This window comes from Ovis aries, chromosome 20 (genome assembly GCF_016772045.2).
Source record: "Ovis aries strain OAR_USU_Benz2616 breed Rambouillet chromosome 20, ARS-UI_Ramb_v3.0, whole genome shotgun sequence".
NCBI classification, from domain to species: domain Eukaryota; kingdom Metazoa; phylum Chordata; class Mammalia; order Artiodactyla; family Bovidae; genus Ovis; species Ovis aries.
The window spans coordinates 50,936,723-50,958,760 of NC_056073.1; the positions used below are offsets into that span (position 1 = coordinate 50,936,723).

General features: G+C 51.4%; 1 protein-coding gene across 13 annotated transcripts in view; it reads left to right on the forward strand.

The window, feature by feature from the left end:
• Positions 1-5,653: 5,653 nt before the first annotated feature.
• DUSP22 (dual specificity phosphatase 22) overlaps positions 5,654-22,038 on the forward strand; it is a 48,394-nt gene continuing 32,009 nt past the window's right edge. For 4 of the 13 annotated variants that reach the window (XR_003586267.3, XR_003586268.3, XM_042237514.2 and 1 more), the window contains exons 1-4: positions 6,552-6,588; positions 11,536-11,581; positions 16,077-16,110; positions 20,765-20,847. Coding sequence is in view for 11 of the 13 variants with exons in the window: in XM_042237514.2 (XP_042093448.1) it covers positions 11,549-11,581; positions 16,077-16,110; positions 20,765-20,847 (150 nt within the window). In the remaining 2 variants the exon portion in view is untranslated. Of the gene's footprint in view, positions 6,049-6,551; positions 6,589-11,535; positions 11,582-16,076; positions 16,111-17,111; positions 17,442-18,401; positions 18,480-20,764; positions 20,848-22,038 lie in introns of those variants that run through there. The other 9 variants (XM_060403550.1, XM_027958923.3, XM_060403552.1 and 6 more) reach the window with 8 other exon arrangements.

The following is a 22,038-nucleotide window of genomic DNA, read 5'->3' on the forward strand; positions in this document are numbered from 1 at the left end:
GAAAACGACCCCGGTCTGCCATCTAACCCGAGGAGCGCTTCACGTACAATGGTCTTTCCGTAAGGCACAGGGCTTTAACGATGAATGACTAATCAAAATACCGACAAATATTAGTAAACTGTCAACAGAGTGTTGAACAGTGACACCATTATGTAATATGAAGTGGACTTCCCCCTCACAATAAGTGAAATTTCTCTTGGGACATTCCATCCTCTGAGGAAACCCCCTTCTCCCTCCAGCCCCCTACCCAGACACCTTCTAATGTCTTCAGATCCATTCAATTTCTGTTTCACATAAAAGGGGAAGAAAACAAACAAACAGAGCTGACCAACACGAGCTCTTCAGTAGGGAAGAGCTGCAAAGCAACCCTTAGCAGATGGGGGCAGTTTCTCTGAAGGGGGCAGCGCTTTCCTTCTCTCTGCCGCTTTGGGCTGCCCCAGCCCCAAAGGCATTTGAAGAAGCAGAAGTGTGCCTCCAAGAGGGCAGTGGATGCGCAGGTGTGGTGAATGCAGACCAACGGGACCCTCTGACTCGGGACACTCAGGGAATATCCCTCGCCACTGGATCGCAGTCATGTGGCCACTCTGAATAGGATTTCATGAGGGTTCGGAGATCATGAAGATAGAACTGCAGAGAGTGCAACTGTCTGTGCGCCCAGACGAGCCTGCGTGAGAAGCAAGGCCCAAGCTGTCAGACATGGGTGAAAAAGACAACTATTCGGCTAATCTAGAAAGACACTCGTTGTTCAGATTTTGTCAGATACTTTGGGCTGGGACCATCAACTGTGAAGACTTTTTTGGTTTTTTCACCATGGAAAGTTTTGAAGGACCTGTTTGTTGTCTCAGGTAGACCATCCAGATAGAAGGAAATGCAAACCATCCCAGGCAAAAAAAAAAAAAAAAAGAACCACAGCCAACCGGCAAGATGATGCTCATAAACCAGGAATGCTTCCTAACCAGCGCTCAGAGAGCAAAGGCGGGCAAGGGCAGAGCTGCAGACTGTGCTGGGCTCTGCCGACCGCAGCCGTGGCTGCAGACCGGGAGGAAGACCACAGGGCTCTTAAGACACTGCGGGAAACGCCTCCCCCTCCTGTCATCCCCTCCTTTGCCTTCCCACTTCTGTCTCTTTCTCTCCAGTAGACACAGCATCGATTTCAAGGGGACTTCAGTCACTCCCAGATCACAGCCATCCCACTTGGAAACCCGCTGCTGTAGGGAAGCCGCGCCTGGCTGACTCAGCATTGGCAAAGGGGCTGCCGAGTCAAGGGATGAGTTACTTGTGAGCCTCACGGCTGGGTGACTGCAACAGCCTCTCAGTCGCATTTTCTCTCTTTAGTCAACAAACATCTAAAAGCTTCCCCACACAGCAGGGCTTATTTCAGGAGCTGGACACTGAGACTGAGGACAGCTTGTCCCTGCTCCCGTGAAGCGTGCAATTTTGGAAACCTAGTACTACCTATACACAGACACACGTGCTATGACCGCAGGCTGACACCACCATCACCTTCCTCCAGCATTAGGGACCTGGGCTCTGTCTTACTCCCCCTTGCCCGATGCTCTGCTCTGTAATCTGCCGAACAGCTGGCCGTCCTCTGCCAACTCTGTTGGGGACTCCATGTGTCAACAGGCTCCCAACTGCATGCATGCCAGGGGCCCCCCATTTACCTCTCCCAGGCTCTCTCTCACATCTCTCTGCCCTGCTCACCTGCCTGGGTGTTCATTCCTCTTGGTGTCTTCCCCTGACACCACCCTCTTCAGAAGTCAGTGCTCTGAGATCTGAGGTCTCCAAACTTCTTAAGTGGAAGGAGGAAACCAAGCTCATATTCAGGAGAGTGTGTGGAGGGCTGGAAATCAGCGGCCTTTTAAAGGCTGAGGTCATTGAAGGGCCCATCCTCATGGTCAAGCAGTCGACTGGACGCCCGCTCTCTTTCTGGACAGCTGGGGAGGCAGAGCAAACGTTCTGTGTTCGCTGCAGTGGTTATGGGCTCCACTTCCTTTTACTTCTGTCCACAATTCACTGGGTTCGGGCTTTTAAATAAAAAACTCTGTCATATTTGGCTAATTAGCTTTTCATTTTAACTTCTTCTTAATTTGCTTTAATCTGACAATGTGGCCTGAGGCTTCTGCAGAGGGCTGACATCATCTATTAGTGTGTATTTAAGTGGTTATCAGTGGGAGAGACAGATGGAAAGAGACACCGATAAAGACATTTCATCCCTAAAAGATATCCCTGTAACCCCACTGCACAGAGGGTAGTGGCAGGAGGTGCCCCTGCTCTCTGGGGCTGGAGGCTCTTCCGACAAGCCTCTGGGGGAGGGGGCCCCTGGCACACAGGAGTAGAGGCCAGGGGCACTGCTGAGCATCACACTGCACACAGGGCAACCCCACAAGAAAACAAAGGTGCAGCCCCAAATGTCAGCAGTGCCGAGGCTGAGACACTCTGGACCACAGTACATTAAAAAAGCCAGGGAACGTTACTTAACTACTTCCCGCTTGCGCCAAGGTTTATCTCAACTCTCTGAACTGTCAGTAACACCCCAAAGGGCTCGGCTGCCTCTAATGGCTGAACTTCTGCTTGTGGTCTTTTACCCACTCCCACCTTAAAGTTCAAAGTTATTGCTCACTGAACTCACCACTAACTGGTTATCTTTAACCACATGTGCATGGTTCTTGTTGGCCCACATGACTAGTAACCGTTCCACATTACGCACACATGAAACCTTTGTTGGGGAGTTGCTGCCAAAATCTGTGATGCTGGCTGTGCTGAGAGACACGGAAATAGCAGGAAGATAAGTAAAAGCAAAAATCTCGTGTGGCATGAAATTCCACTAGGCTTATGATGCCTTAACAATTTATTAGAGAACACTAAGGAACAAATTCTACCTTAAATGTGACAAAAGTCAGCTGCTTCTAGGCGTCTTTGTCTCTCCCTTCTTCCCATTATCAGGGGCTATAAGGAATGAGGAGGAAGACAGGAAGGAGCCTGGAAATTGCATGACACCAGCTCAGCATGAGAGCTGAACCTGAAAATCTCTGGTCTACGAAAATGAAAAGAGAGAACCAGGACCTGTCAGAATGGGCCAGACTTTCTCTTTTCCTTAACTTGAACTGCAAGACAATGGCGATTACTAGGTGGGGTCAGGTTCAAGGAGAAGGTGGATGCAGTACAGGGAGACTCTCTTATGGAAAACCTTCCCCAACACACACACACTCACACACACACACACACTCACACACACTCATGCACACACTCATGCACTCACACACACTCATTCACATACACTCACACACACTCATACACTCACACACACACTCATACACACACATTCACATACTCACACTCACACACACTCACATACACACACACTCATGCACACTCATGCACACTCATGCACTCACACACACACATTCTCACCCACTCATGCACTCACACACACACACTCACACACACATACACACACTCACACACACACTCACACACACTCATACACTCACACACACTCACACACTCACATACACTCATACACACACACTCACACACACACATACACACTCACACATACACACACACTCAAACTTACACACACACTCATACACTCACACACTCACACACACATACACACACTCACTCACACTCATACACACTCACATACACTCACACTCACACACACCCACACACACACTCACACTCACACACACTCATACACTCAAAGTTACACACACACATACTCACACACACTCACACACACTCACATACACTCACACTCACACACACCCACACACACACTCACACACTCACTCACACACTCACACACTCCCCCCACACACACACTCACACACACTCACATACACTCATACACACACTCACAACACACACACACATGCACACTCACATATATGCACACACATACACACACGCACACACTAACACACTCACACACACATACACTCAAAGTTACACACATACTCACACACACACACTCACATACACTCACACTCACACTCACTCACACACACTCATACTCACACACACTCACACACACACTCACTCACACACACACACACTGTGACTCTTCTGACTTCTGATGCTAATGCTTTCACCTTTTCTTACTTAACCAAAAATCAGAATTTGAAATGTGCTCTGGGCATATGAGTCTTGTAGGCCATACTGAATGTAGGCCAGAGTGCCACTTCTGACGGTTAGGAGGCAGCCAGAGCTGGTTCCGAGCTTAAGAGAGACTGTTAAGCAGCTGATCTGAGCTAGAAAAATAAATTTATGAGAAATAAGAGAAAGAAACTGTTCCAAGTGAACGGCAGAAGAAAACGTGGGTGTGGCCCTGTCATTTATGGGCACAACACCGACTTAGGAATTGTGATCTCACACGCTCATCTGACTGCGAGAAGCAGCAGCAGCACAGCAGAGGAGGAGAATAAGCGTCACTCGCTGATTTCGGGGTAGGAGCTTTGTAAATTTTCAGGAGGGGAAAAAAAAAAATAACAGTTCAGAAAAGTTGATCATCTTGCCCAACAGCACTCTGAGATTTAGGATCAGAGGTTGGTCTTGGGATTCCCCAGGCAGTCCAGTAACCATGCTGTGCTGTCTACACAAGAACGGTGCAGAGTAGAGGAGGAGCTGCCCAGGTGATTGGGAGGTCAGAGGGAAAAGAGGGTGTCAGGGCAGGAGGGAAGGAGCACTCCAGAAGCAAAGGGCAGGGAGGGTGCTGTCTGGTCTGGATGCCATCCTGCCCACGGGGGCCACGGTCGCAGCACACGGAGGGGGCGCTTCCTGCACAGCGCCTGCTGTGGCCCAGAAGACATCGACAAGGAGGGAGATGACTACGATGGGGTCTGCAGGCTCTTTTCAAAGTGTCAGCACTCCTCAGAATGACACAACTGCCCTCTGGAACGTGTTACCTTATTCAACAAGCATTTACTGAGCACCTGTTTTGTGCCAGGCACTGTTCCTGGCCATATGAATAAAACAGATCCTTAAAAGACAGGCCCTTTTCCTCTGGAGGGTCTTCTAGTGAGATATAGGAAAATGAGCAAATAAATATGAGAATGTCTGATCATGTTAAGTGCTATGAAGAAAACTGCACAGAGTAATATGAGAGGGACTGGAGGATCTCCTTTGGACTGGGTGGTTAGGAAAACCTCTTTAAGGAGGCAGCATTTGAGCTGAGCCCTCGAAGAGAAGAGCCAGTGACAGGTGAGACAGCTGGTTAGAGAGCACAGCCCATGCGAAGGCTCAAGGACAAGGTCAAGTGGTCATGAGACCAAGGGTGGCAGGTTCAAGGAAACACAGAGAGTCCCTGTGGCTGTGACTCTGGGAGGGAGGAGGAGCAGATGAAATGAGGTCACTGGGGTGAGCTCAGCCATACCAGAGGAATGCATCTGTCCATTTAACAATTATCAAGCATCCACTAGGTGCAGGGCATTGCTGAGGATATAAAAAGGAAAGATGAAACCCCTGGTTCGAGGGTTCTGTCTGCAAGGAAGAAGTCAGGAGTTTAGCAGGCGTGCAGAATACTTACACAGTTGTGTTAGAGAGTATTCCACTCCAGGCAGAAACACGATGTGGACATGACCGTGGTGCTTAGCAAGGGAAGGGGCTTTCCAGAAGCACTTGAATCAACACACCCATGCACCTACTCGAGCCAGTTTATAATCTGAAGAAGGGAACGCACTAGCCGTCCAAAGTCACGGTATGAGGTCTCAAATCCGGACATCTGCTCCGCTGGGGTCGGGAGGTGAGGTCATCTCAGAGATGAGTCACCGAGCCCACCTTTCGCCACCGGGTGAGCCTTCTCGGTCTTCGTGGGTGGGGCAGGGCCGTAGGAATCCCCCCACCCAGCCTAAATCGGGCGCACTCAGAAAACCCAGACAGGGGAGCTGCCAAGCCCAAGGCTCTGATTAGCACCTGATTCACCCAGGCAGTCAAGGCTGGGCGGCGACTGCTGGTAACAGGCCCCCAGTCTCCCCGGGGAAAGGCCTGCGGGAGTTTTGGTGACCGGGATCCCAGGGGAGCCTCCGCGTCACTCCCCACCGGGTAGGCGCGCGCCTGCGCGACCACCGGCCCCGCCCAGACTCAGAACGCGCCCGGCGGCGGCGGCGGCGCGCGTGCGCCCTGGCCCGGCCTCCGCGGAGCCCCCGTCCCCAGGCCCCAGGCCCCAGGCCCGGCCGCCGAGGCGCCGTCCTTCCGGAGGGCTCCGACCCCAGGGGCCTTGTCCCGTCCCCGCCCACCACCGTCCCCGGGAGACAACTCCCTTTGCCCTGGCCCAGCCTCCAAGGAGTCGTGTCCACTGTCCGGGGGTCCGGCGCGACAGGCGCCCAGCTCCCTGGGGGGCGGTGGGGGGACGTCGCGAACCCCTTCCCGCGGGGGCGCTGGCGCCTCTGCCCGGCGGCCGGGGAGCCCAGGCGCGGAGGGCAGGCAGCAGCGCAGCGGTCGGGCCGGCCGGGCGGACGCGAGCCCAGCCCGTGGTGCGCGGGAGCGCGCGCCTCCCCGCCCGCCGCACAGGCCCTGCCTGCGCCTGCCGCCGCGCCCCGGGCGCCAGACCGCGCGGCCGCCATGGGGAATGGGATGAACAAGGTAACGGGCCGCGCGCCTCCCGGGGCCCCCACCCCGGCCTCCCTGCGCGGGGCTTTCGCTGCGGGGGGCGCCCTGCGCGCCCGGGCCCAGAGGGCGGGGGCCGCGTGCCGGCGCCGCGAGGCCGGGCCGCGCTTCCGGGCGGGCGGCGCCCGACCTGCGCGCCGGGCCGAGCGGGGAGGGCTGCGGTTTCTGCCTGCTTCCCCCCCGCCCCTCTCCCTCCGCGGCACCCCCAGCTCCGCTCCTGAAGATCGCCGCCCAGGCCGTTACTAAACAGGAGGAGATAAGCGTCCCCTCTTCCGTAATGCCTTCTTCCCAGGTTTTTTACCGAGTGCGGATAACTTTTTACGGACAGAAAAGTTGACAGAGGCCTAAACCCTGGGGTGCCTGTAGCTGCCCGGGCGCGGGGCACAGCTTCGAAGCTGCCTCACCGCGGTCGTGCGGCTGCTCCCCGCCTCCGCTCGGCCGGCCCTCCAGCCCCCCCTGCCCAGACCCCTCCCGGCTGTGCCTCTCGTGCGGGGAGGGGGCCGGACCCCAGCGGCCTGGGGCAAACACGGCGACTGCCGGCCTAAAGAAAAGAACACAGAACTTTTTTTAAAAAAGCCCTCATCGAAAGCTGTCTGTTCTCGGGTGTTTGAAGCGGGCCTGGACCAAAGGGTGGACTCTGTCCTCTTCTCCTCCCCGCGGACCCCACTCACCCAGGGTCCTGCCAGGGGCGTCCACGGCCGACTCGTGGGCCCCGGGTTCCTTCGGTGTCCGCGGCCGAGGCAGGCAGGGAAGGTGCCGCAGGGAGTACCCTGTGTACCTGCCTAACTGCTTACCTGCCACGTTCACCGTGTCATTGAGACTCAGTTTACGAAAGGGCGAGTGTGCGGTTTAGGCCCGCATACCAGAGGATTTTGTTAACCAGGGTCATACCCTGCGAGGGCTTTTCGGGGGAAGGCGGGTGACAGTAATCAAGTTTGGAAAGAGACTGTTTCTTTCCTGGATAAATACTTGCATTATGTCTCCATTAGCACGGGAAGCCATCGGCACCGTGAATTTTTTTTTTTTTTTTTTTTTAGTGAAAGCAGAACCTCGAAGGGTCCTCTGCGAGGCTGTGGGGTCTGTTTGCCTTCCCATTAGTTGTGATTATGCCTCAGGTTTATTTTGGTGTTTTTCCTAGTTTTCTCCACTTGAGGTGTTCACTCCCCACCTTTTTCAGCATTTAATTTGTAGTATTTTTCTATTAAAACTGAAAGAACATACTTAGGGATACAGATCATTGCCTAAGTGTTCAAAATTATTTTCAGATTTTTAGCCAAAGCTGTCTTTTTCATACATGATTGTTACCTTTCAAAGAAAGCAGTATGTTTCTTATTAATGTTATTAACATAATCATCTTGTACTGTAAGTAGAACCAGTATCTCCAAGGTAGAAAAGGGGAAACGTGGGTGAAGATTTAGAAACGCCTTTACATCAGTGAGTTTTTATTGTGTGCTCACTGTTAGCCAGGTGCTAGTTGTGGGGGCCAAAGGAGGGTGCCGTGGTGAATGACACAGACAGGTCTTTCATGAAACCTTCAGTAGAGACCAGCAGTTGCCCAACAGAAATATAATGTGAGCTATGTGTGTAATTTAGAATTTTCCAGTAGCTACATTAAAAAAGTAAAAATAGTTAAATGATATATTTTATTTAACTGAAATATATTGTGAATATTGTCATTTCCACATTTAGCTACTAGATAAAATCACTGTTTTGCATATATATTTTTTGTGCTAAGTCTTCAAGCCTGGTGTATATTTGATGCTTAAATGACATCTCATTTGGGATCAGCCACATTCTAGGTGCTCAGAGCCGCTGTGGGTAATGGCTGGGGTATTGCATGACAGCATGTGTGTGTGCATGTGCACGTGTGTGTGATTTGAGAGAGAGAACACACGGTCCGGAGGAGTGGAGGCCCCAGAGGACAGAGAGGCAGAAATAGATGTGATGAGCACAGCCTGGACGCAGTGTTCAGTGCAGGCCAAGGGTCATGTGGAGTAAAGATGTTTAAGCTGAGATCTGAAGAACTGCTCAAAGTTGCAAGATTGTTCAGTGGCAAAGTAGGCTGCTGGAAGCCAGAAATTAAAGCCTTAACTAGAACGTGTTCGTGTATTATTGTGTAACTTGGAACTAGGCTTCGTTTCCTCTGTAAGAAAAGGAGTGGTTGGTCTGCAAACCCAGTGGAGGTAGTGTAAGGTGCTGGCCGTAGAGATGCCTTTCTGAGAACATTCAGCGCCTAGAAACACAAGCCCTTGGAACTGAAAACTTGATTTGCAAAGTGTGTGTGGGTCCTGAGGTGCCTGGCACAAGATTTATTTCCCATTTCACAAAAATCGGTCATCCTTGGCCAAGGAGAGCTTATGAGCCAAACAGTGCAGATTCTGTTCTCACTGTTTGGAACACAGCAGGTTTTATTTCTGACCCGTGTCCCTGTGGAGGGTCTTCTCATTGACGCGTGCCAGTCTGCTGTATGGCAGAACTTGTGCCCATGCCAGCTAGGTGAACGTGGCATTCTGCGCAGCTCGAGAAGGGCAGGGGAAGAGGCGTTTGCATTCTGTGCAGTTAAAGATGATGAGCAGACAGAGAAAAGAGTGCAGCAGTTGTTGACTTTTTTTTTGAGTCTCATATTATGTGCCTGCAGCCCTAGGATGTCAGTAGGCCTTATCTGACTATTTGTGCAGATTGGGAAATGGTCACTCAGATTAAGTGGCATGACTAAGGTCCTAAAGCTAGGAAGTGGCGGAACTGGTTTTGAACCCAGCTGCCACTGATTTTGATGATAGTAGAAGTCTTTACTTTAAACTAGAATGCCAGTTTAATCCAAGTGATTTCTAAAGACGCTGGAAAATAACCTGAAAAGAGCTCCCCAGAGTCCCAGATTAGTTGTAAAATAGGAAAAAGCCATCTCCTGTCTTCCTTCATGTTTGATATGGATAAAGAGGAGATGGGAAGGTTAGGCAACCAAGACTGGCCAAGGTGTGTGCCAAGGCCTGTTTTGAACTTCACCACGTAGGGTAACTCACCGAACCCCCAGACCGCCATTCCATCCCTAGGCATTTACAGGTGCCCAGCCCAGAGTCACCCACTGGGTGAGTGGCAGAGCCTGGACTCAAGGCCCGGTGGCCTGGCTCTTTTCTTCATACCGACTGCCTAGCTGTGCTGCTAAAGGCCAGTCTGGCAGGTGCCTCAAGTAGGATCAGGTTAAACTCAACAGGTTGCTGCAAGCAAATGTGTTTCTGTGGAGTCTTTGAAAATTCCTAGTTGAGTCCAAGCTCTCTCCAGGGTCTGACCACAACATCTTTTGGGGAAGGACCTGTAAAGAAAAGTCCTCATTCTCATCTTATCAGTCTTAAGTACAATGATAACTGATTAAAAACAACAATCAGATCTCTCTGGCTAAGCATCATACTAGAGAAATGTGCACGTTTTTATCTTGTCAGCCAGAACCAATGACCTAACAGTGGGCTGGAGCATTGCCCTCCTGGGGAAGCTTGTGAGCACCAGGTTTGGCTCAGTTCATCAGTCCTGTTCAGGGACCTCTTTCCTCCTCAGTGCCCTGTCTTCCCTGAAAGCAGCCTACCTGGTAGAAGTGATGCCACCCTAGCCTTTCATGGGAGACTTGCTCTTGGCAGTGGGAGGTCGACCCTTCCCTGAGTGCATTGCCTTGCTATGAGACGTGCACTGTTGTGAAAGAAAGGGGCACAGCTGTCAGAAAGCCTGATGTGGGGTGTCCACCACCCTGCTGTTCTGTGGGTGTGTTCTTGAAGGAGTCACTCAGTGTTCCTAAGCAGCAGTTTCTTTATTGCCCTCGATTAGTAGGGATGGTGGTTTGCTTAGCTAGTCTCCTTATTTGTTTTAAAATGAGTACAATGTTGCCTCCCCCAATTACTACCCAGATTCTTGGAGAAACAGATGAGAATGTACAAGAAGACAGTTTCTGCAAACTGCAAAGTACAGATTACTGTTGTTGTTTAGTCGCTAAGTCCTGTCCTGCTCTTTGTGACCCCAGGACTGTAGCCCACCAGGTTCCTCTGTCCATGGGATTTCCCAGGCAAGAATACTGGCATGGGTTGCCATTTCCTGGAGCAGTCATCTCAAATGAGATCTGAGTGACAAGCAGCCATCAGGTAGACGACAGGGCCGGGGCACCAACACCCTCATCAGAGGGAAAGGACTTGCTCCCTTAGAGCCTAGGACAGCCTCACATGGCACGCACAGACCTTCCTCGATCTGTCCTCACTCCACGCCACGGGGTGATGACTTCACTCCCACTGTGTGCTCAATTCTGGCTTGAGTCCCAGCTCGGTGATGTCACTGATCAGCCACTTCGCCCTCCATGAGCCAGGAGGAGCCTGAGCCTGCTGGAACATTGTTTCATTTATTTTCTCTTTCTTTGTCCTTAGGGATTACCAGCAGCAATTATATTGGGGAGATCTACTGGTCAAATATTTAGAGTTTTAAGTTTGAGTTGAGGCTGACTGATATAGACATTTAAAATTTATGGGCTTTTTATTCTCCTTGAAAACAAAAATGTAGCTTCTCTCCCTGTCAGTGCCCAGTTCTCCAGCTTTCCTGGATCTTGTTTTGTAGCTCTATATGGAAGAAACTACAGAAGTTGGGATTGAGCAGTTGGCTCAGATGGTAAAGAATCTGCCTGCAATGCAGGAGACCTGGGTTTGATCCATGGGTTGGGAAGATCCCCTGGAGGAGGGCATGGCAACCGACTCCAATGTTCTTGCCTGGAGAACCCCATGGACAGAGGAGCCCGGCAGGCTAAGTCCGTGGGGTCGCAAAGAGCCAGACACAACTGAGCAACTTAGCATGCAATTTGCTTTCTATTTCCAGCGCTTGAAACTGTAATTTACTCTCCCGGTCTGGAAAATGGAGTTGAAAGTTTACTCATTCAACTCTGTCCTCTCTTTACAGTCAAAATATTTGAATGCATATAAATGAGCAGCTCGCATGGTTTCAGGTGAGTTGCCTCCCTGATGTTGGTGAGGGCAGACCTCTGTCCTTGCCGGCGCTCGGCCCTGGGCGCTGATCTCCTTCAACCGTCCCACGCCCCCAGCCGGCGCAGCTGGCACAGTGTTGTCAGCCTCGACCTTCCCAGAGCAGAGAGGGGCAAAGCGGGATCTCTCAGGCCTCACCCACAGTGGTTTTCTGTCTCTCTCTTCTTTGCCTGGCCCCTCCCACCTGGCTCATGTTGCTCATCCATTCACTGAAGAGACATTTCCCTAAGCAGTGATCGGCTGATCATGGAGCAGCCACTCAGGGTTAGAGAAAACGTATTCACAGATACGATGCAGACAGCATACAGGGTCATAGTCATCTACCCCAACATTTGAGGTTTCAAAAATATACAGTTGACAGTGTTTGAAGATGGAGATGTTTCCCATGAGACCTAGATGCTGGAGCTGGGGAGCCTGACTTGTGTCTCTGCCTCATCACCTCGGGGTGTGGGGCGGAGGCTAAAGGCGTCAAAACCTCCATCCCTGAAGGACAGCCCTTGTTGAGGTATCCAATTTCCCAGAGCTATTTGGAGCCCTGGGAAGAGTTTAATCTGGAGTCACACGGTCAACTTGGCACCTTGAAGGCAGGTTCAGGAACCCTTTGGGGGACAAAGCCCAAGGTAGGGGGATCTCTAAGAAGCTGTGTCAGTAGATCAGATGGGAGCTGGACAAAGGCCTGCACCGCGGTTTCCAGAGGAGCAGACTGGTTGGGATTCCAGGGAGGTGTGGAAGCCGTGCTGACTAAGGTGGGAGGGACGCCCAGAGGAGGGCGGGCTCTCCCGCTGGTCCCTGCGGTGCCGGCGGGGCTGCTCTCCCAGCTGGGCGGGGCTTTGCTGCCCTGGGACTTGCTTGAAGATTTGTGCAGTTTATTTACATTTGTGCATTTTTCTGGGTTGAAAGGCCTACCAGATGCCTAGTTGTAAGCAACAGAATCCAAATGAGTCTGCTTGAGGTGAAACAGGGCAGAAGGCCGGGAGGGCTGGAGAACCAGATTCAGGCAACTCTGCCAGGAGCAGATCCTAGGACTGGTCTGGGGAGAGCATCTCTGCAGCTGCCCCAAGGTGCTGCCGCTGCTGGCACTACCAGTGGGCTCTGTGGGTTCTGGCAGCCCTGCGCCCCCGCTACCAGGCAGGGTGCTGTTGGGTGCTGCGCTGTCTCTGCTCCAGCCTGGAGCAGCCACGGAGGCCTGCTGCCGCTGAAGCAGAGAGCCAGTGGGCTGAAGGCTGGTGCTGCCTACCAGGCTCCAAAGTGGGGTCTTCCAAGTCTCGGAAACCAGTACACAGCTGTCAGTTGCAGGGTTTGTAACTCTCAAGCAGACCCGTGGGATGAAGGGCCCCAAGCAGTGAGGGTCTCTGCCTTCTCTAGAGAGAATGCTGGGAGCAGAGCAGGCAACTTTCCAGGGTGGAGCTTCTCGGGGAGCCTGGGCTGTCTGGCTTGGTGGGGACTGAAGAGAAGTGGGGTCCTTCAGGGGTAGGAGGCCACGGTGAAGGTTTCCGTTTGGCCTCCGTTTCCTTTGGAAAGGGTTTACCATTGAACATTTTGATCTAGAAGAGGACCCAACGAGAATGTGACTTTCAAAGGTTGATTTGATGAAATAGATAAGTTCAGTGGCTACTTCTGCAGCCTATGAGGTTCCAGACTGGGGTCCTTGGCCGCATAGCCAAGGGCCAAGGGCTGCGATGGGGCTGGGGGTAGTGGAATGCAGGGGGCTGAGCATCGAGAGGAGAGCTCCAAGGGGTTCGTTCAGCACCCGTAGAGTCATGGTTCGAGGGTAGCAGAGCCCAGAGGTGAGATATCACATACCCCTGTTTCTTCTGTTTAAAGATAATACGAAACGTATTTGCTTTTGTTTAGTAGATAAGGTAGTAGAAGTACAAAGAAGAGAAGGAAAAATGGGTCGTAAAATCTTTTCCCCAGTTAGGCCCCTTGAGTTTCTGAAGAAACTGATTGGAGTAGTGTGTGCCCTATATGGCAGCGTGTCCTTCCTGGCCTCCAGACCCCAGCTCCCCCCCGGGTGAGCACCAAGGAAGGCATTCCTTCGTACTCATTTTGATGTTTCTGAGATACAGTAAATACGAATACTTCCTTCTAACCGCCCCGCACACCCAACATCTCGGTGGCATTTGACCTAGAGCCCTGGACACCTGCAGGGCTGCCCGTCTCTGCACCCTCCGTGTCACCTCCTCCACGCCCGCTCCCAGGAGAGACCCGCCTCTCGCAGGGCTGGCCATCTCCACCGTTCCGCTGCCCATCCTCCTCTCTCCCGGCCCACTCCTCTGGGACATCAGGGCCCCACAAAGGTCCTTGGGGACCCTAGAGGGGCCACGGTGCCCCCTCCTCCCTGGGCGAAGGGCTCAACAAGGAAAGTGGGACGTTGGCAGGCCGAGCCTGTCTTGGTCAGACTGCGTCCCCAGCGCCCAGAGGGTGTCCATGTGTGGCTGGAGCTCAGTAAACCGTCCGTCCACAGGAGCCCATTCGGCTGCTCTGGGGAGACAGACCTGCTCTGCGACTATGGTGTGGTCTGTTGTAACTGGCAGCTGTTCATGGTCAATGTTATGAAAGAAAAATAATTTCAGCACATTACAAATGACAATGAAGATTTTATTCAAGACATTACAAGTGAAAGGTGGGGTTCTGCCCCCAGTACAACAGGGGCAGGTGAGTGGATGGAAGATCACTGACGGAACTTGGTTAGATGCCAAGGGTGGAGGAAGAGGAGCTTGGCTGATACTAAGAGCGGGTGGATGCTTGACAGCTGGCTTAGCAGGATTCTTTGCTAAGTGTGGCCAAGGACCAGGCCTGCAGAGGAGACTCAGAGGAGCCTGAGCTACGCTTGGTCCGGGAGGCTGTCTTTGTCCCCATCAGTGAAAAGAACTGTGCTGGTTTTGCCCTCGAATGTCTCATAAAGACAGGACACGCCCTGGGGGATGGGAGATGGTAATGACAAAGCCCCGCACAGGCAAGAGCTGCCAGGGAACGCAGTTTGAGCCGTCTCCTGGATGAGCGTGCACTGTTCTTCCATTTTAGAACAGGAATTGTGAACTGTCTGTTCCACCCTTGCTCCCAGGAGAATCCCGCAGACTGTTTCAGGAGAGACCTGCTGAGCGCTTTATCTCCTTGGCAGTGGATGCCGGGGTTTCCTCTGAGACACGGCTCTGTATTTCCTGGTTCCAGGGAGAATCCTGCCTGCCTCAGTCTGTGACTTCAGGCGGCAGCAGACGCCCTCAGTCCCTTGGGGTGCTTTCCAAGCCAGTTTTGGCTCCCAGCGTGTTGAGTCAGCCAGACTGACCACAGGGCCCAGTGCCCACGTCCCTTCTGGGTCTTGCCTCTTGTCTGGAGTGGTTATTAACAGAACCTCTTTTCACTCTCATCAGTGTCCCGTCTTGGCCAATTAGTCCCACGGTTCCCAGCACAGATGCTGAGCCTGTGTCCTAGTAGGTCCCCGCAGTCACTTTTTGGCAGCAGCTGGATGTCAGGAAGGTGCTCGAAAGAATCCACACAGCTGATGAACATTACTGCCCCTGCTCTCAGCTTTCTTACCAGGAGCGGAGGGAAGAGGGAGTGCGAAGCCGGGTGGCTGATGGGGGTGTCGCCAGGGCACGGGGCTTGCGGTGAAGCTCACCACAGCCAGTACGCTGTGTGCACTTGGAAATCACATCGGCGGTGTAGCTTCCCGGGAGGTGTCTGTATTTGAATTTCCGAGTTTCCATACAGAGTATTGCAGGGCAGAGTTGGCTTCGTACTCTGCAAAGTGGAGGGCACCTGTGACCTGCAGTCACCCATTCTCACCTCAGATCTGCTGAATCTGTGTCAAGCCTAGGGCTTTCCAGAAATCTGATTCTGGCTTGAGAACCTTAGAAGAAGTAGACGTTCTGGAGTAAATGTGTGTGCTTCTTAACTTGCACGTTTAGACAGCTCACTCATTTAGCAACTCTCTACTGAATGGTCGTCATGGGCTAAGCACTGGGCTGGGCGCTGGGTCTGCAGCCCAGCAGAGGGGACTGCCCTCCACCTGGTGATGCCCACGACAGCATCACGTGAAGGGAGCACAGAGGATGGGGGCGCTGAAGCAGGAGCCCCCAGACATGGGGGTGGGGCTCAAGTCAGGCCTCCGCAGGTTGTGAGTTGGAGCTGAGGCCCAAAGGATGGGGAGCAGGAGGGGAGGGACAGCAGGTGCGAGTCCTCAGACGGCGGTGGCCGGGTGCTGGAGCCAGAGCAGAGGGGCTGGGGAACAGGAGGCAGGACGGGAGGAGGGGCCGTGGAGACTCTGGTTTGGGGCTGGACTCAGAATGTGGCGAACACTGTGAGGCCTGGAGACAAGGAGACCTTTGGGTCTGTCTGAGAAGCTGCTGGGAGGTAGGTGTGGTGGGCACAGGCCTCGGGAGGGCCCAGCCTCTGTGTCGAGTGCCATCAGCCTGAAACCTGTAACACTCCTGTCTGGTCTGTGTCTCCCCATAGATCCTGCCTGGCCTGTATATTGGCAACTTCAAAGGTGAGTTCTCTCTGCGTTATTGTGGTAGAACATGCAAGAAGCTATTAAATAAGCGGTTGTAACCTTCTTTAAGCGGCAGTAAGTACATTCTCGCTATTGTGCAGCCGCCACCCGTCCCCAGCCCGCTTTCGCTTCCAGCCGAGTCTCTGTCCTCACTAGGCACTACTTCCTGTCCTGCACGCCAGCCCTTGGAAACCACCCTCCCGCTGCTTGTCTCTGAGTCTGACTGCTCCGGGGCCTCGTGTGAGCCGGCTCGTGTGGTCCTCCTGTGACGGGCTTACTTCACGGAGCTTGACGTCGCTCTCCCGTTGCAGTAGCTTGCGTCATAATTTCCTTCCTTGTTAAGACTGAAAAGTAGTGTGTGGATGAGCCACACTGTGTCTGTCCTTCACCTGTGGATAGACACAGGTGTCTTTTGCCAATGGTGAGCTTGCTGTTTTAAAGCTCAGCTTTAGGCTCTCATGCATGACGGAGTCGAGGTGTGGACTCAGTGTGAGCAGTCTGGTCTGGACAGGACCACCACTGGTAGCCTTATCCTTGTACCCCAACATCTCGGCCCATGGCTCAGAGAGTGGTGTAGAGAGCCCTGCAGGGTCCACCTTGACCTCTGACCTTCGTTGAACTGTACAACATGTTGGAGTTTTATTATCAAAAGAGGATGGCTAAAAGGCACATTTAGCAGTATTATAACTTGTTTATCATCTTTATCACTTTTATTTTCTAGTTAGTAGTACATTTTCAGAGACCTATTTTTTTAGTCACCTGGGGAAAATAACTGGCAGTTTCATCTCTAGCCGATTATTCTCATCACACATTTCTCTGCAACTTCTTTGATATTTACTGATATGCTATCAGCTATTGACTTTTCATTTTTAGCTTATTTGTCTCAAAATGCTCTGAGGTTGCAAAGGTGAGTAGAAAGGCACAGAGCAAAGTGTGCGGGGAGGGGAGGGGGAAGGGGAGGGGGCGGGGCTGGCCCCACCGCCTGTGAGTGGGGGGAGGGCGGGTGTGCTGTCATGGGTGGGCCGGACACAGGCAGCAACCAGCCTGCCGTGCTGGTGGGGAGTCCCTCCTCACCACGCCTCCCTCTCTGCACACACGCACTGGAACACACTCCTGTCTGTTTCCTGGTTGTGTAAATCTGCAAGTTCAGGTTCACATTGACTCTTAAAACAGTCTCTGACATCTCTGCCCTGATATTCACGTCCTCTTCCCTGAGCACACTGGACTGACAGCATCTCATTGCTGCTAGAAGGTGTTAGAAATAGTCCTGGAGTTGCTAAATTACTAAGCTCTTCTGTTCTGAGAAAGCAGCGAGTGCTTTGTGGCAGGTAGGCGAGTTGGGCTGGAATGCATGAACATCTTTTGGTTATTTAATGAGTTGTTATTAATGGTTTCGTGGGGAGAGGGGAATGTCTTTGAGTTTGGAAACAGTATGGAGTTTAGGATAAATTCTTGGATGTAGAATTGCTGGGTGAATATTCTTACAAATCAAAAACTGTTATTACAGTTTTATTAAACCCAGCCAAATTTAGGGCTTCTGCCAGGTGTCCCAGCACACTTGCAGACGGCAGGCCTTGGTCTGAGCAGCAGAGGACTGAGCTCCCCGAAGACTCCCTGCTCACGGAGAGCTTATGCGCATGTGGTGGGCGGGCTGAAGCCCCCAAGGCCGGCCCGGCTGCACGTGCGCTCCTTTCCGTAGTGCCCGTGGCTGTAGACAGCCGGGGGCATGCCATCATCGGCAGTGCATTTACACGTGTGGACAGACACATGCTCTCGGGAAGAGCTGTCCCAAGGTGTGTGTGTGCGGATGGCGCCACCGCAGAACAGAAAGGCTGGGACTGGACTGGGAGCGCGGGCAGCAGAAGGAGCAGCAGTGCCTCCGGGGCCGCTTCTGCGCTCTCAGGGGCCCAGCAGGCAGGGTTCTGATCTGTGGCACCAAGGGTGGTTGGGTTCAAAACAAAGTGATTTTGGCTTCAAACCACCTTTTTTGTTGTTGTTTACCTTAATCTGTGTTACAAGTGTATATTCATGGGGCGATGAAAATAGTCTAAGTTTAGGTTGTGGTGATGGTTAGACAATTCTGAATATACTGAAAACCATTGAATTGTACACTTTAAAAGGGTGAATTATCTCAGTAACACTTTTTTCCCCACTTTATTTTTTAAATTGAAGGATAATTGCTTTACAGCATTTTGTTGTTTTTGGCCATACATCAACAAGAATCAGTCATCGGTGTCCCCTCCCTCCTGACCTTCCCTTGCACCTCCCTCTCCATCCCACCCCTCTAGACTGTCACAGAGCCCCTGCTCCGGTTTCCTGAGTCACACAGCAGATTCCCGTTGGCTATCTGTTTTGCATGAGGTGCGGTAAGTTTCCACCTCACTCTCTCCGTACATCTCTCCCTCCCCACCCCTCATGTCCTTGGACCTGTTCTCTATGTCTGTTTATCCGCTGCTGTTCTATCTCACTAACACTGTTTCTTAAAAAAAGGAAAAAAGAACATATATATAAACAATTACTATGGATATAAGTTTGAGCAAACTCAGGGAGATGGCGATAGACAGAGAAGCCTGGTGTGCTGTAGTTCATGGGGTCACAAAGAGTTGGACATGACTTAGCAACTGAACAATAACAAAACAATTATTGATTTTCCAACTTCGTTCCTGGGTGGAGTCAGAATCTGGAAGATCCTGGCCCACAGTGTCTCCTCCAACTGTGCAGACCCTCCCCAAGACCCTGCCACCCCAGCAGCTCTGAACGCCTCTCCTGCTGGCTGCCTCACTTTGTCTGGGAGCCTAATGCTCCAGCTTGACCGTTTCACTACTTGTCCAAAATATACAGGCTGGTGGGGATTGGAAAATCACATTTGAGTTAAAATGTGGGGGATGCCTGTCTCTGGACCCTAAATAAGTCCAGTTCCTGCCAAGTTCAAAGCTCACCTAGATCACAGCTTGGTGTAGTTGGGGGCTGGGGGGCTGGATGAGTCCCCATGTAATGGATTGAGAGGCTGTTTGAGGTGGTTGGAGCAATTAAGAGAGTCAAAATAAAGTCAACATTTTTATATTACTTTTAAAGATTATTTTCCTGACTTTAGAAGTGGTCTGTGCTTATTGAAGAATATTTTGGAACGGTGCTTCTTCGTTTCCACCGTTACTCACTAAGGCTTACTCGGAATGTGGCCCTGCTATAGACCTTGAACTAAGTTGGAGCCCAGGAATCTGCCTTTTTTAAAAACTCCGGGAGGTTCTTAGGCATGTTGAGCTTTTACAGCCATGTTTTGAACACACACACACGCAAACAATAAAGAGGAAACAACATGCATCTCTGTCTCTTCGGATGGCCGCTGCCTCTTCCTGCAGCCGCCGCCCCCGTGCTTGCTGTCTCTCTGCGTTCACAAGTCCGTATTGGGCTTGTAGTTTGGCGCCTGCTCCCCTCTCCCCTGTTTCATGCTACATCCTGAGCAGCTCTCACAGCGCTAACATTCTCCAGAAACAGAATGATCAGACATCCGGTCCAAAGTCATCTCACCCTGTGTCACTTTAGAAGACATGTCCCGGGGCATGGGCCTCCTTGTCTCCCGCGGCACCCTGCTCTGTAGGTTAGCAGGAGTTCCAGCTTGAGGGGATTTGCGTGGCTTTCTTCTCTGGGTAGGTTCATAGGAAGGGGATATAATTTGGTATCTTCTTAGTTTCATATGCAGATAATTTAATAGCCAGATGACTTATGAATTACTTTGTTTGGACTTTCCAGAAAGTATCCATTTTTAGTTTAGCATAAGTGGATATAGTTGTTGTAAACCACGTCACGCCTGCATCTGGGCCCGTTCCCTGCTGCTGGACATTACAGTGGGTTAGTCTCTGGCAGGTTCCTGTATCTTAGACAGAAGATTGTTTTGTATTTAATTTTACCCTAGATTACTAATCATTAAGAGGTAATTAAAAATATTTGAAAAATCTTTCTTTTTCCATGTTCCGTGTGCATAGCTACCGTGAGGGTGCGCAACTAAATAAGCACCAGCTGCAGCATGACTTAGTGGTTCATTCCCTTCAAACAGCAATCATCATCATCATAATATTTATCAGTCTACATACTTTTCAAGCTCTGTATGACCACTTTGTATCAAAAGACTTGTCAGTCAGAACTAAACCGAGTTATCTTCAGATCACCTAAGAGCAGTAACTCTAGATTCCCTTTGTTGTTCAGTCGCTACGTTGTATCCAACTTTTGCAACCCCATGGACTGCAGCAGGCCAGGCTTCCCTGTCCTTCACTGTCTCCTGGAGTTTGCTCAAACTTATGTCCATTGAGACAGTGACGCCATCCAGCCATCTCGGTTGTCCTCTCCCCCTCCTGCCCTCAATCCTTCCCAGTATCCGAGTCTTTTCCAGTGAGTCGGCTCTTCGTGTTAGGTGACCAAAGTATTGGAGCTTCAGCTTCAGCATCAGTCCTTCCAGTGAATATTCAGGGTTGATTTCCTTTAGGATTGATTGAGTTGATCTTCTTGCAGTCCAAGGGACTCTCAAGCACCTCAAGCACCACAATTCAATTACGGATTTTTAAGAAAGAAACATGCAAGTAATTTTGTGTTTTTTCCTTAAGGAGTAATTCACTTGCAGAAAATACTAAAATGTCCCCCCTTTCTTCTGTGGCAGATGCCAGAGATGCAGAGCAATTGAGCAAGAACAAGGTGACACACATCCTGTCTGTGCACGACAGCGCCAGGCCGATGCTGGAGGTGAGGGCGCTGGTCATGCACCTGTCCGTGCGGTGCCCCTGGGCGGGGGAGCTGGGCAGGCAGCGTGTGCGCGGCAGCGACAGCTCCGTGTCCTGGCTGCGCTGAGCCTTGCTTGGCCACGCCGGGGCCTGGGCCTCGGGCTGGGCTGGGCCGGCAGGGGGTGCTTCTTGTTCTCACCACCCTCCTGTCATGTCACTACCTTGACTTTCTCGGCTGAACACCGAAGAACAGGCTGATGCAGTGTTTCCCTCTAGATTTTAAGGACATTTAAAACCTATTTTCATTCCTTTCAAAATTACCTCCTGTTGTAGAATCCCAAAGATTTCGTGCTGCTCGTTTCCTGCTTTCTTTTTCCATTTGCGCTCAACTATCATTTGCGCCTCGGCGGACAGATTGTCCCTAGAGATTTTCTAGTGCTTCTCTCTGCAGACGGTCGGTGAAGAAGCTGCTGTTGTGTTTCAGGTTTTAAAGTAAATAGGATGTGTCTGCCTGTACACTGATTCCAAAAACATCTTCAATTTTACCCTAATGGATGGTTTGAGCTGTTGGCTGGGAGCACAGTCTCTCACTGTTTATTAGCCTTGACAAAGCCCAAGCTACCTCTTTTCAGAAAATAGTGTGAATATGGTTGTTCAACGTGTGTGTGTGTGTGTGTGTGTTTCTATTTCAGGGTGGGGTATTGGAAGGGAGGTGTGGCTCATTCTGGAAGAGCCACATTCGTGTGGCTCATCATTCAAGCAGTTTTCACTAAAATTCGTATTATACAAGAGTAGGTCGTATATTCTTATTTCAAAGTCATCAGTTTTACCTGGCCATTAGAGCTGCCGGATTTCAGTCAGTGTCCAAAAAGATGAGAACTTGGAGTGATAAGCAGTTCAGCTGGCATCACCGTGAGAGCACCGCGGGAGCCGAGCAGGCTCTTGCTCTGGATCCGAGCTCAAAGTTCCCTCTGCTGCTTTGCCTCATGGTTTTGTTAAGGCGCGATAATTTGTGCTGCAGCCTGGTTTTATTGGAAACCACAGCAACAAAGCATCATTGTTTCAGAGGCCGACATCTCCTTTGAAAATAGGTATCCGTTTTCCATGTATCAACAATAGTTTGTTAAACCCACGGCCAAGCGATGGCCTAGGTGATAAGTTAAATGTAAGCTGGTCATGACTGACTTCCTCTCCAATCGCAAGATGAGGCTTA